Source organism: Cervus elaphus, chromosome 7, assembly GCF_910594005.1.
Source record: "Cervus elaphus chromosome 7, mCerEla1.1, whole genome shotgun sequence".
Classification (NCBI taxonomy): domain Eukaryota; kingdom Metazoa; phylum Chordata; class Mammalia; order Artiodactyla; family Cervidae; genus Cervus; species Cervus elaphus.
In genome coordinates this window covers 20783741-20799018 of record NC_057821.1, presented here as the reverse complement: position 1 = coordinate 20799018, position 15278 = coordinate 20783741, and the positions used below count along the sequence as shown (strand labels likewise).

Here is a 15278-nt window from a genome sequence, read left to right as displayed (position 1 = left end):
ATGATGTACTCTGCATATAAGTTAAATAAGCAGGGTGACAATATGCAGCCTTGATGCTTTCCCAATTTGGAACCGGTTGATGTTCCATGTCCAGTTCTAACTGTGGCTCAAACAAAACCTTGTGGGCACCAGGATGCAGGGACCCCACAAGAGACTGAGCCAGACTTGCCTTTGAGTGTTTGGGTGTCTCCTGTGGAGGCGTTGGTCAGTAGTGGCCTGTTGCGGGGATAGGGGCTTTGGCTGCAGCAGACCTGGGAGGCTCTGGGTGTGTGCCCCACCATAGAGTCACTGAGTAGACAACCCACAAACTGGAGAACAATTTTATCAAAGGAGTTCTCACACTGTTGTGAAAGCTCTAGGGCCCGTAACAGGTTTTCCAACATCTGGGGATCTGGAGAGGGACTGAGAACCCCCAGAGCATTTGACTTTGGAAGCCAGTGGGATTTGATTACAGAACTTCTATAGGACTAGGGAAACATACTCTTGGACAGCACAAACAAACCCTTGTGCACACCCGGACCCAGGAGAAAGGAGCAGTGACCTCACTAGAGACTGAACCAGACTTGTCTGTGCGTGTGCAGGAGTCACCAGCGGAGGCGTGGGTTGACAGTGGCCTGCTATGGAGTCAGGCACTGAATTCTGCAGTCTAGCATAAGTCCTTTTGAAGGAGGTCTCCATTAACCCTACCATAGTTTGGCTTTAGGCCAAACAACTGGGAGGGAACACAGCCCCACCCATCAACAATTGGATTAAAGATTTACTAAGTGTGGCCCCACCCACCAGAGCAGGATCCAGATTCCCCCACAGCCAGTTTCTTCCATCAGAAAGCTTCCACAAGCCTCTTATCCTTATCCATTAGATGGCAGACAGAATGGAAACTACAATTACAGAAAACTAACCCAACTGATCAGTTGGATCACAGCCTTGTCTAACTCAATAAAACTATGAGCCATGCAGGCCATGTAGGGCCACCCAAGATAAACCTACGGGTCATGGGGGACAGTTCTGACAAAATGTGGTCTGCTGGAGAAGGGAATGGTAACCCACTTCAGTATGCTTGCCTTGAGAACCCCATGAACAGTATGGAAAGGCATTTAAGATTATTTGCATTTGAATATAAAATTTTGAATTGGCTTGCCAATATCAATAATAAAAACTGATAGAAGTATTATTGGAAGTTTGTTAAGTCTATAGAAAAATTGAGGGAAAATTGACTTTTTAATGATATTGTCTTCTATAACTGCCATATCTCCCATTTGTTATATAATATTTTTAGGCATATTCTGTCGTTTCTGATGATGGGAGTCTTGCCTGTGATTGTTAATTATTTTCCTGAAGTATTTTATATTCTTGAGGCTATTGTAGATACCTTGAGGATATTGCAGAAATTGTAGATTGTTTTCACTTTTTTTTTTCCCTCTTGGCTGCACTGTGTAGCAGGCATATGGGGATCTTAGTTCACTGACCAGGGATCAAACCTGCACCCCCTGCCTTAGAAGTGCAGAGTGTTAACCACTGGATGCCCAGTGAAGTCCATAAATTGTTTTCACTTCTGTTTTCCAGCGATATCACTCTGGCACATAGAAGATATAATTGTTTTTGTTTTGTATTCTCTTATCTTGCCAAATTCACTTATTAGTTCCAGTAGTTATTTTGTAGATTTCCTAAGATTTTTAGACATACACAGTATATCCTACAAACAGATAAGTTTATTTCCTGTTTTCTGATCTTTATGCCTTTTATTTCTTTTTCTTACATAAAGAGAAGTGAAGTGAAGTGAAAGTCGCTCAGTCATGTCCAACTCTTTGCGACCCCATGGACTATAGAGTCCATGGAATTCTCCAGGCCAGAATACTGGAGTGGGTAGCCATTCCCTTCTCCAACATAAAGAGAAACTTCTAATAGACTGTTGAATAAAAATGGTGTACATAGATAAGCTTGTCTTTTTCCTAATATTCGGGGAAAAGTGTTCAGTGTTTCAGCATTAAATTTCTTATTACCTGTAGGTTTTTCAAAGGTGCCTATTTCAGACTTGACCTGGTCCATACCCAGAATTCACAGATGCTACCTGGGAAATAAATAGTGACCTAGTCACTAAATCAGTTCACTCCTATTTTCAGTGTTGTTTTAGTCCATTTAGATCTTATTGTTTCCCCAACTCTCTGATGCCTTTAAAAATATGATTTTTGTAATCTACCTCTCTTTTCTTTCATCCTACACAGACACAAAGGCATCTGCATTTGTTTTTTTTTTTTGGGGGGGTGGGGGTGGGGGTTGATTGTTTATTTTACTTTCATCCTTTTAAGATACCTTTGCTGGATACAGAGAACTACACTGGTTAAGTATCTTCTTTTTTTTTTTTTCATTCATTTTTATTAGTTGGAGGCTAATTACTTTACAATATTGTAGTGGTTTTTGCCATACATTGACATGAATCAGCCATGGATTTACATGTGTTCCCCATCCCGATCCCCCCTCCCACCTCCCTCCCCATCCCATCCTTCTGGGTCTTCCCAGTGCACCAGCCCTGAGCACTTGTCTCATGCATCCAACCTGGGCCGGTGACCTGTTTCACCCTTGATAGTAAACTTGTTTCAATGCTGTTCTCTCAAAACATCCCACCCTAGCCTTCTCCCACAGAGTCCAAAAGTCTGTTCTGTACATCTGTGTCTCTTTTTCTGTTTTGCATATTGGGTTATCGTTACCATCTTTTTAAATCCCATATATATGCGTTAGTATACTGTATTGGTCTTTATCTTTCTGGCTTACTTCACTCTGTATAGTGGGCTCCAGTTTCATCCATCTCATTAGAACTGATTCAAATGAATTCTTTTTAATGGCTGAGTAATATTCCATTGTATATATGTACCATAGCTTCCTTATCCATTTGTCTGCTGATGGGCATCTAGGTTGCTTCCATGTCCTGGCAATTATAAACAGTGCTGCGATGAACATTGGGGTGTCTCTTTCAGATCTAGTTTCCTCGGTGTGTATGCCCAGCAGTGGGATTGCTGGGTCATATGGTAGTTCTATTTCCAGTTTTTTAAGGAATCTCCACACTGTTCTCCATAGTGGCTGTACTAGTTTACATTCCCACCAACAGTGTAAGAGGGTTCCCTTTTCTCCACACCCTCTCCAGCATTTATTGTTTGTAGACTTTTGGATAGCAGCCATCCTGACTGGCATGTAATGGTACCTCATTGTGGTTTTGATTTGCATTTCTCTGATAATGAGTGATGTTGAGCATCTTTTCATGTGTTTGTTAGCCATCTGTATGTCTTCTTTGGAGAAATGTCTGTTTAGTTCTTTGGCCCATTTTTTGATTGGGTCATTTATTTTTCTGGAATTGAGTTTCAGGAGTTGCTTGTATATTTTTGAGATTAATCCTTTGTCTGTTGCTTCGTTTGCTATTATTTTCTCCCATTCTGAGGGCTGTCTTTTCACCTTACTTATAGTTTCCTTTGTTGTGCAAAAGCTTTTAAGTTTAATTAGGTCCCATTTGTGTATTTTTGCTTTTATTTCCAATATTCTGGGAGGTGGGTCATAGAGGATCCTGCTGTGAATTATGTCAGAGAGTGTTTTGCCTATGTTCTCCTCTAGGAGTTTTATGGTTTCTGGTCTTACATTTAGATCTTTAATCCGTTTTGAGTTTATTTTTGTGTATGGTGTTAGAACGTGTTCTAATTTCTTTCTTTTACACGTGGTTGACCAGTTTTCCCAGCACCACTTGTTTGCATTTGTTTTAAAAGCTGCAGAATATTCCCTGAGTCATAGTTCACTTAGTCACCTAATGATTGACATGGTTTGCTTTCCATATTTCACTATTATAAATAATGTAGCAACAAATGTCATTTCTATGTGTGCAAGTATATCCGTGGAGTAAATGATCTGATTCAAAATGTCAGTGTATTTTTTTATTTAATTTTTATTTTATATTAGATTATAGGGTTTCCAGATGGTGCTAGTGGTAAAGAAAGACTCCGACTTAAGAGACTTGGGTTTGAGCCCTGGGTCAGGAAGATCCCCTGGAGGAGGGCATGGCAACCCACTCCAGTATTCTTATCTGGGGAATCCCATGAACAGAGGAGTCTGTTGGGCTATGGTCTGTAGGGTCGCAAAGAATCGAACAAGACTGAAGCAATTAAGTGCGCACGCACACATTAGGGTGTAGTTGATGTGTGTTAGTTTCAGGTGTGCGGCAGAGTTATTCAGTTATACATATACATATATTCATTCTTCTTTAAATTCTTTTCCCATATAGGTTATTACAGATCATTAAGAGAACATTGTAACTTAGAGTGAAGTGGGAAACTTTGTGTTTTGAGCAGAGGAGTAATGTGATCTGATTTAAATTTTAAACAGTCACTTTGGGCACTCCATTAAATGTAAAAATATAAAACTAAAAGAAAAAAAATAATTTGAAGGTTTTGGCAAGAATTCACGTTTGAGACCCTGGTGGCTAGTACCGTGGTGATGGCAGTGGAAGTTTGAGAAGTGACTGGATCTCTCTTAAAGGCGGAAGCCGCAGGATTTCCTGGTGAATGGAACATGGTGTGTGAAAGAATGAAAAGGGTCTGAGGTGACTCTAAAATGTTAGGCTTGAGAAACTAGAACTTGGACTTACTATCAAGTGAGATGGACAGTATTACCTATAATGTGGCCCTGAGTGCCTGTACATGTTGCCAAAGGCCGCTTTCCTGATGGAAACTTAAGAATTCTCACTTGAGCAAACCTTCAACAATGGAAATGATTCATCTTCTTCTAAGTATTGAGTAATAAACCATTGAAGGTAGGGAACGTGGGAGACAACGTGGATGTCTGCATCACTAATGGAAAGATATGAGGCTTCACTATTTTGGGGTATTAGCTATTAGGCCAACAGTTGCCTAATAGCATCCAACAGTATATTCCAGGAATGATCATATGCCAATTTATGCAGATCTGGAAATGACTCATATTGAAGTACTCATGAGCCTAACAGTATTTTGAGATATTCATATTAACTGTTGTTGTTCAGTTGCCAGTCATGTCCGACACTTTGCCACCGCATGAATTGGAGCATGCCAGGCTTCCCTGTCCTTCACTATCTCCTGGAGTTTGCTCAAACTCATGTCCATTGAGTCAGTGATGCCAGCCAACCACCTCGTCCTCTGTCACCCCCTTCTCCTCCTGCCCTCAGTCTTTCCCAGCATCAGGGTCTTTTCCGATGAGTCAGCTCTTCGCATCAGATGGCCAAAGTATTGACGCTGCAGCTTCAGATTCAGTCCTTCCAATGAATATTCAGGGTTGATTTCCTTAAGAACTGACTGGCTTGACCTGCTTTCTGTCCAGAGGACTCTTAAGCATCTTCTCCAGCACCACAGTTTGAAAGCATCAATTTACTATAATAGGATATAAAAGTACGGGTGGTTGTTCCAAAAATACACTTGTTGAATGTGGTACGGGAAAGTCAGTGTGGCCACGGGAGGAAATGAGAATGAGGCTTTGAAGGAAGGTTATAATACTCATGGGTCCAAGACAAGGGTCACTGTGTGCTCTGCAAGGCCACGGCAGAAAGAACTCTTGCCAGTCAAGATGCAGAAGATGGAACAAGAGAAAGCCCCATGCACAGCCTCTGTTGGAGTTTCCTCGGGAAAGCAAGGCAAGGCAGGGTGGACAATTTAGGACTGACGACCCTGAAGAGTTTCCTGGGGCTTTAAGCTCTAGGGTTGGTCTCCAGATGCCCAGTGACTTTTTCTGGGATGATTTAGGGCAGAGATCAGATTGGCTTGGTGTGTCAGAGTTTAGATCAGGAAAGAGTTGGGAATATAGACTCAAGATGGGTTGACTTCCATATGAGAGGCGTGTTCCTGGTTGGTGGAATCCTTTGCTCTCTCTAATTATCAGCTAGCTCTGAGAGGGCCATTTCTACCCAGTAGTAAAGCCAGGGGGCTTCCCTGGTGGCTCAGTAGTAAGGAATCTACCTGCCAATGCAGGAGACGCCAGTTCGATCCCTGGGTCGAGAAGATCCCCTGGAGAAGGAAATGGCTACCCACTCCAGTATTCTTGCCTGGACAGTCCCATGGACAGAGGAGCCTGGCGGGCTACAGTCTCTGGGGTTGCAAAAGAGTTGGACTTGACTTAGCAACTCAACAACAACAACAACAAAGTGAAGCCTCCAAAGCTTCACATCATGAATAAGAAAACATAGCTCAAGAAGACAAAAGAATCATATCAATTTGGGACTTCTGTAAATTTTGGGCAGAAGCTATAAAATACTTTTTGTTAGTGGAATTTGAAGGACTTGTATGGCTTAAAAACGATTAAAATATTTTTAATGTAATGGTTCCTCTTCTCTTCCATTTGTGCTACCTGTACTTTTCTTTTGAAATATGAGATTGGTTTGTGTTTAAATGAGTATTTAAAGAGTATTTTGAGTATTCTAAGAAAATAAAAATACATCTTAGTCAACCCTTTGTATTTTACCTCTGCTTATTTAAATGTATTTGAGAGAACATTCAAGAGAATTTAAGAGGTGTCATTTGAATAGAAAAAGAAAAAAGAAAATGTAGCTAATATAAGTGACCCTGTGAGGAATGGATGCCAAATAGACACCAAATCTAAAAAAAGTACAATTGGAACAGTAAGCTCTTTTGAGGTTAGAGTTGTAGGGAAGATTGTGGCTTATTGCCTCCATTCATAATTGAAGCAAATGTTAAATTATAGTTAGAGGCCAGTGAAAATAATGATATCTTTTTCTCCCAGTAAAGTTGTGGACTCCCTGAAGCCAAACCCTGCGCTAGAGGATGTTTGACTTCTAGAGGCTCCTAGGAGTCATCTGATAGAAAAGGCACAAGTGATGGTGTATGAGGGAGAAGGTATCCATGAAGAACAAAGAGAGAATGTGGAATCCATACCACAAGTGAAGGAGGTTGGGCATTTCCCAGGGGCAGGACCTCCACCTGTTAACTTGAGGGGAAGCATGGAGAATGGGGACAAATGGGTACAATTCTTTGCCCTGGTGGTGAGAAGCTGAGGGTGCTCATTTTCCCCAGTGAGTTACTAAGCAGGAACTCTCTGAGTGGAGAGGGTTGGGCAGGGTGAACAGGTGAGTCATTTTGGAAAGGGAGAAAGTGAACATTACAGAACTTTGTATTGTAGACATTATTGAGTGACCAGAGATTGACGGTGAAATCAGTCAGCAGTTTATCTTTTTCTTGAACAAAGTTCAGCCATAGGTTGCTTATAACCCTCCAGGTATCTTGAAGACAGTGTTGGAATATCACAGTGTTTAACCTAATTTCTAACAATTATTTCTAAGTTTTATTTGCTACTGCCAGAATGGAAGGTGCAAACAAATAAAAATACGATCAGAAAGAAGGTTAAATATTACGACAGAATAAATTAGGATTTATATAATTAAATTTCACTCCATCAATCAAAATTTATAACTAAGTACTAGGAAATGGAAAGCCACTCCAGTATTCTTGCCTGGAAAATTCCATGGACAGAGGAGCCTGGCAGGTTATAGTCCATAGGGCCACAAAGAGTCGGATGCGACTGAGCACACATACATTATACCAAATCTTAATAGTTTTTATCTTGACTGTAATCTCAGTATTGGGGTTCTTGAGGAACTCTGTCTTAAGCATAACCCATGTCCTGTAACTTATCTATTGGAAATGCTCACTAATCTGATCTGTACTTATGTGTTTTCTTTCAGTATGGACCAGTATTTACAGTCATTGTTATGGGCACCCGAATGACCTTTGTTACTGAAGAAGAGGGAATTAATGTGTTTCTCAAATCCAAAGAAGTAAATTTTGAACTAGCAGTGCAAAATCCCATCTATCGTACAGGTAAACAGTATTTTCAGATAGCCCATTTGAAATACAGCATGGAATCCCAAGAGCAGTTGTAGGTAACAAGCACATCTATCAAAAATGAGGCAGACCCATTATTTTATTCCTTAGAGTAGGGATAGAAAAGAATTTGTGATGAGTTTGGGCTTTGGAAAACAAATTGTGTGCTTAGTCGCTGAGTCGTGTCCAACTCTTGGTGGCCCCTTGGACCGTAGCCTGCCAGGGGCTCCTCTGTTCATGGGTTTTTCCAGGCAAGAATATTGAAGTGGTAGCCATTCCCTTCTCCAGTGGAATCTTCCCACCCCAGGGGTCAAAGCCAGGTCTCCTGCATTGCAGGTGGATTCTTTACCATCTGAGCCAAGCCCGAAAAATAAATTATTGGCAATGTAAAACATGAGGATCTCCACAAGACATGTGGAAAAGATAAGGTCACCTCATGGACGTTTACTTGGGAAAATACTGGAATCTGCATCCTGTTAACAGCCCCCAAGATGTCACTGACTCTGTTACACTGCTGTGCATGTGTTTTACAGGCTATAGCTCTTGTTTGATCTCATGTTGCACCAATAGTAAGCCCCCCTCCTTTATTTGGCTGTGCTCCGTCTTTTGTTGCAGTCCAGGAGAGCTTCTCTTTGTGGCATGGGCTCCCTGGTTGCAGTGTGTGCCTTTAGTTACCCCGCAGTGTGAGGGAGCTTAGTTCCCTGACCAGGGATCAAACCCACGTCCCCTGCATTGGAAGGCAGATTTTTAACCCCTGGACCACCAAGGAAGCCCCAGTAAGCTTTTGTTTGTTTGTTTGTTTTGTTTTGTTTTTCATTTATTTGTATTAGTTGGAGGCTAATTACTTCACAACATTTCAGTGGGTTTTGTCATACATTGACATGAATCAGCCATAGAGTTACATGTATTCCCCATCCCGATCCCCCCTCCCACCTCCCTCTCCACCCGATTCCTCTGGGTCTTCCCAGTGCACCAGGCCCGAGCACTTGTCTCATGCATCCCACCTGGGCTGGTGATCTGTTTCCCTATAGATAATATACATGCTGTTCTCTGAAACATCCCACCCTTGCCCTCCCCCACAGAGTCCAAAAGTCTGTACATCTGTGTCTCTTTTTCTGTTTTGCACATAGGGTTATCATTACCATCTTTCTAAATTCCATACATATGTGTTAGTATGCCGTAATGTTCTTCATCTTTCTGGCTTCCCAGTAAGCTCTTTACTGTGGCATTTCCTGACATAATCCATAGGGTTATTAAGGTGAGTGTGGCTTGGCTTCATATAATTGGTGCCCTTTCTTTCTTCATCCTCAGAGACTGCTAGACTCGATTCATCAGCATAAGCATACTTTCAGTGTGACTGTCTACCTTTATTTCTCCCCAGGATGTGAACATGCATGCTAAGGCCATTTGTCTTCCCAGGAATACAGAGCTGGTTCATTTTGCACCTGGTTCTTTTCTCTGCTTTCACAATGCCTGTGCTTGCTTCTAACATCTTTCTTTCTCTTGGCTTCCTTTTTTTGCTTCTTTCTTAGGTTCATTTTCCTGTAGCTTCTTCTTATGCATTTCTTGCCATTAAGACATAAAAGTTTGTTTTCAAAGCTGTTAGTGATCAATAGCATGATTATAATTTTTTGTTGCTTGCATGAAAAATCACAACATGTTGATTACATTTTTTGACTCTTTGATGCTTCTTGATATTTAGACTGGCATTCCATATCAAAGAAATATAAATATTTGGAAGATCCTTGATCTTTAAATTTGCATATTCCTTCAGAAAAATATACCAACTTACCTATCAGAGGTATACTGAAATGATCATTTGTTTTTTTCAGCTCTGCCTCCCCTGGGGACTTTCATGTTTAAATATTTCTAATTAACAGATAAAATATCTCAATATTTACTCATGAGCCAGCTTCCCGTTCCTTTTTAATATACCTCTACCACATAAATGATACATACTCAAGAAATATACAAATTATTTTTCATTGACTTATGTGAAATGTAACCTACATATAATAGGATGATGAAATATAAAATTAAAAATTATTTTTTAAAAAGCTTATTTTGAAGATAATTAAAGAGGATTTAAAGAAAAATATAAAGGAATAATAAGTTCAAAAATTCATACTCTTTAACACCCAGACCAGACCAGATGTGTCATGAAAAGAGCATGAGCACTAGGATAAAGGGAACAGTGGAATGGTGTGGGGACTTCCCTGGTGGTCCAGTGGTTGAGAGTTCACCTTCCAATTCAGGGGATGCAGGTCTGATCGCTGGTCTGGTGCTAAGATCCCACATGCCTCATGGCCAAAAAACCAAAACATAAAGCAAAAACAATATTGTAATAAATTCAATAGAGACTAAAAATGATCCACATCAAAAAAAAATAAAAGGAGGGGGCTGAACAGTGGCGCCAACGCTACTCATGGAGTTAGGAACATCCTGCTGGTGGAGACAATATTTAAGACACTTAAAGGAGAAAAGAAGTCAGAAGGAGAAATGTATATCTTATAGGTGTGTAAGGAAAGTGAGGGTTGGTTGTCAAAAACAGAGAACATTCTGAGCAGATAGAACAGCTCGTGAAGATGGTGAGATGTAAAAAAGAGTGTGTTTTCCCTGGAATATATATTTGGAGGGTGGAGACACTGGAAATACCATTGGAGACCTGGAAAGAAGGTAGAAGGCCTTGCAAACTTTGTTAAGTCTATGTTGAATCTTCACCCTTGGCTCTAGTTCCTGCTGATCAAGACACAGAGGGAGGTCACTGATGGTTTACTTCAAGACGTGGTAGCTTCTTTTGAAAAGTGTTTTCTCTGTTTATAGCATCCATCGCAAAGAATATCTTTTTAAAACTGCATGAGAAACTTTATATCACGGTGAAAGGGAAAATGGGGACTTTAAACCTATACAAATTCACTGGACAATTGACTGAAGAATTACAGGAACAGTTGCAGAATTTAGGTACTCATGGGACCACAGACCTGAACAAGTTTATGAGGTAAATCAATGCCTTATTTTTGTTTTGTTTTCTTTTTTTGGGGGAGGGGAATAAGAAAGTTTGAAGCCTATATGTTGGACCTCAGATACTATGTGATGGATTAATGAAATCTACCTTACTAACCAATTAAAAAATTCTATTGCTCTTTTAAATTCTAATTAATGGGCAGTTTTCATTTAGTACTTCAATTTGAAGTTAAGCAAACAAACCAATAGATCCCAGGCGGCACTAGTGGTAAAGAACCTGCCTGCCAGTGCAGGAGATGTAAGAGATGATGGATTCAATCCCTGGGTTGGGAAGATCCCCTGGAGGAGGGCATGGCAACGCACTCCAGTATTCTTGCCTGGAGAATCCCATGGACAGAGGAGCTTGGCAGGCTACAGTCCATGGGGTCACAAAGAGTCAGACACAACTGAAGCAACTTAGCAGGCACATACAAACAAGCCAATAAAATCATTTTAGCACATATATAATAATTTCTTCTTAGTCATTCCTTGCAATTTTGTATGCTTTCCATGGATTTCCTTCATATAATTGTTATGTATCCACCAGAATTTTGATAAAGCATTCACTGCAATTTGTGATTATTCGAACAAGAGAACATTGAGAGGAGAGGGAAGAGGAGAGAATTGCAAAGTAGAGGACAAGATTCCAGGAGATGTCTATGAGACTTCACAAGGTGGCTGAGGCAAAGCCACCATGGGCCTCAGGACTGAGCCCAGAGTCCTCCGAGAGCAGAGATGCTGAGAAAGTGAGACAGGCAAGGACAGTATGGGGAGCCAGGTAGTGCTTAGTTATGTTCTGGAGCTTTTTGACAAATGTCAGGGCTGAGCACGGGAGCCATGTGAAAAATCCCCACCACGTGCAGGGAGATTTGGTAAATTGAAGTTAGCAGTGAAGCACTTTTCCATCTCAGGGGGATACCCTGATACTGGAGGCAGGATTCAACTGTTCAGACTCATAAAGCACAACAACATTTAATATTTTTTTAGAAGTCCAGAAATAGGGTAAAAATAAAAACAGAAACAACCAACCAACCAAACTTTTGACATGCCCAATGTATACAACAAAACAAAGCAAATTCTTGAATAACTTTGAAACTGTGACAGAAGGAGATCCTGAGAATTTTCTGTCAAGGACAGATGGCAAACAAAAATGGAAGATACAGTACTTAGTGTTACTAATCTAGAACATATTAATAATCTTTGATATTCTTTTATGTAAGTATTCCACAGTAATTTTATTCACTTGAGGGAAAACTTACTGATGACAGATACTGTAGACTTCAGAAATATTCACAACCTAAAAGCTGAGAGTTATGTTTTATTTGGTGGGAATTTTTAGGATTTCAAGCCCTAAAACTTCAACTTCAGCATCTCAAGTTACCCTGAGAGAACTGCTTTGAAAAGGTGAGACCAGGATCCAGGTTATATAGAAGTTTTGCAACAAAGGACAGGTAGTCTGAACATCTATCAGAAGATTTTTATTAATCAAAGAAAACCACATATCTCAGGAATTTAGCACTTTTCTATGTTTGGGAATATGCAAGAGTCTGGGCTCACTGAAATCATTCATTTGATAGGCACCTCAGCTCTCCGGGACTAATATCCCGTGTTTTCACATCTGGAGGCTCCTGGGGCTCACCACAGGGAGTGGCTGCAGTCTGAGGGCTGCCAGGTGGCAGGTATTCTTTTCCTTCCTGAGTTTCCTCAGGGCTCCCCAGCTCACCATCAGTGGTGGCTATAGTTGCTGATGACTGTGACATCCTTTGTTTACTGATATGGCAGAAAATATTCCATTTCTCAATACTGCATGTGAGTTTTCAGTATAGTTCAAAGTCATAAGATCCTGGGAGATATTAGGAATTTGGTGACTAATATTGCCCTTGATTCTTTGGTTATTTTTTTTGCTGCTATCTAAAGGTATGAGCAGTATCTTGGTTATTGTTGTTGTTTGCTAAAAATAAGTGCTTGTTGAAATTGTGTTGAATTTTTCTGTGTATCAGTTTGATAAGGACAGAGTATAGGGACAAAGTATGTGATTAAATAGTTAATCCCACTAGGGGATTGCAAGTAGAAAAAAACATGGGAGGCCCCTGTAAGTTAATGATTACTCAAGAAAACAGATTTACGTAACCATGAAACCAAGCAGGCTCGCTTAGCAGTAAAACCATGCAACAGAAGCACAAGACATGCCCCAAGACAATACAACAATGGTGGCATGAGACCCTCATCCAGTTCAGTGAGCTCAGTAAGTTAGGACACGCTCTCTGCACACATAAAAAACAATAATTTATGGACGTTGCTTGACCATGTAGGGACAAGAAAGCTCCCCTGCTCAACCTGCAGGAGGAACTGATGATGGGATCATGACATCTGGTCAAGAAAAAGAAGGTCTTCTCCGCTTCCTCGCTTTTCCTTTGTTTGTAAAACTGTAACCCAGTAAGTTCTTGGGCTGAGGCCTCCTCTGACCCACTACTCATAAGCCTCACACGCATCCTATTCTAATAAATAATTCCTTATCTATCACTCTGTCCCTCACTGAATTCTTTCTGTGCTGAGACGTAAAGAACTATGGTACCAGAGCTCTTCAGAGCCCCCTAAAACACCACCTTAGTTTTAAGCTCACATTTATCAGGATCGAACAATACTTGATTAGAAAGCATTTGAAAATCTTTAGATAAATAAGACCACAATTTTACGCCTAAGTTATCTTGAGCACAGCAAGCAAATATTAAAAGCTCTTAAGAGTGACTTCCCCCCACCAAATTTATCACATATGATTGCGTGCATGTGTGTGTGCTAAGTCTCTTGAGTCGTGTCTGACTCTGCGACCCCATGGACTGTAGCCCACCAGGCTTCTCTGTCCATGGGATTTTCCAGGCAGGAATACTGGAGTGGGTTGCCATGCCCTCCTCCGGGAGATCTTCCCAACCCAGGGATTGAACTGGCGTCTCTGATGTCTCCTGCATTGGTAAGCAGGTTCTTTACCACTATCGCCTTGGCAGCCCCACATATGATTGTCTACCCCTAACATATAGCTGTTGAATAATACCTTCTTGTATCCTGTGCCTTCTTCTTTGGTCACTGGCTCTGACATTTTATGTGTTTCTATCTTTGCAGGCACCTCCTTTACCCCGTCACAGTGAACATACTCTTTAAAAAAGGTCTGTTTCCCTCAGATGAGAGGAAAATCAGGGAGTTTCATCAGCACTTTCAAGCTTATGACGAAGGTTTCGAATATGGGTCCCAGTTGCCAGAATGCCTCTTCAGGTAGAGAGCTGTTTCCTGTATTAATTCCCTTTTCAAGCTCCCCTCAGCCATTCATATTTGTCACTCCTTTCTTTGTTCTAAGTGGATATAATAGCAGTTTAAGTGGAAGAGACAGAAGCTAATTCTTATGACCAGTTAGGTGTGTGTGTGTGAATTGAGGGAGGAACTGAAGAAGAGTGATGGATATTATTTCTTTAGTCTCATTTTGAGGAACAAAAACAAGAGGGGAAGGGGAAAATATGAGAAAGAAACGAAGAGTCTGTTTTGAGACCTTCTATGCCATTTCCCTTCTATGCCATTTCCAGCTTACTCTTACCAGTCATTCCTGCATTATCAAGTGTGACCTGAGTTAGAATCAGACCTTGTCCTTATTCTCCGCTGAGGCAACAGTAGTTGTGGTCAATTGTATTTCTTACAATTGGCTCAGAAAAAGTTTATGAAACAAACAAACAAACAAAAAAGAAACAAAAAAAAAAGTTTGTGAAACGGTTTGATTACAAAGTAATGTGATTTTTTTTTTTTTTAGTTTCTTGGCAGTTGGTCTACACTGATGACTGGTCAGAAAAGATTAAAACGCTCTTCGTCAGTTTGCTTTACCTCATTTAACCCAGTCACAGGTCCGGTACTAGTTTTTCATCCTCCTGACACAGGCAACAGCCAGAGTAAACTTAGACTGAGCAAGTCATAGGCCCTGTTTTCTTACTCAGCGCCGGTCCTTTAGGGATGCAAACATTTCTTTGCAAAAGACACTAAAATGTGACTGCCTTGGCCCCTCAGTTTCCCTTGGATACTGATAAATCTGAAGGAAGACCTCTCATGACGTTCCCACTCAAAAAGAAGATGTTTGGAGAATTAAAATTCCATAGACCATGTCCCTTTTCTGCTGTGATCTATTACTCCTAGAGTGCTTTTCAGTTAATTTATACACGTATTCTTTCTCACCTAGAAACTGGTCAAAATCCAAAAAATGGCTTCTAGAACTTTTTGAGAAAAACATTCCAGATATAAAAACATACAAATCTGCAAAAGATAATTCCCTGGTAAGTATTCCTTAGATTTTTTGTGGTTGTAGTTGTTGCTGAAGATCATGAAATGCATTAGATACCATTTTGCCATCCACTGTGTCGGATGTTTACATATGTTATTTTATTATTACATCCTCACAAC

General features: G+C 40.6%; 1 protein-coding gene across 3 annotated transcripts in view; it reads left to right on the top strand.

The window, feature by feature from the left end:
- LOC122697154 (24-hydroxycholesterol 7-alpha-hydroxylase) overlaps positions 1–15278 on the top strand; it is an 81282-nt gene that overhangs the window by 2761 nt on the left and 63243 nt on the right. For 2 of the 3 annotated variants that reach the window (XM_043907653.1, XM_043907654.1), the window contains exons 2-5: positions 7703–7838; positions 10665–10839; positions 13962–14111; positions 15058–15151. In XM_043907653.1, the coding sequence (XP_043763588.1) occupies positions 7703–7838; positions 10665–10839; positions 13962–14111; positions 15058–15151 (555 nt within the window). The remainder of the gene's footprint in view (positions 1–7702; positions 7839–10664; positions 10840–13961; positions 14112–15057; positions 15152–15278) is intronic. The other variant, XM_043907655.1, reaches the window with a different exon arrangement.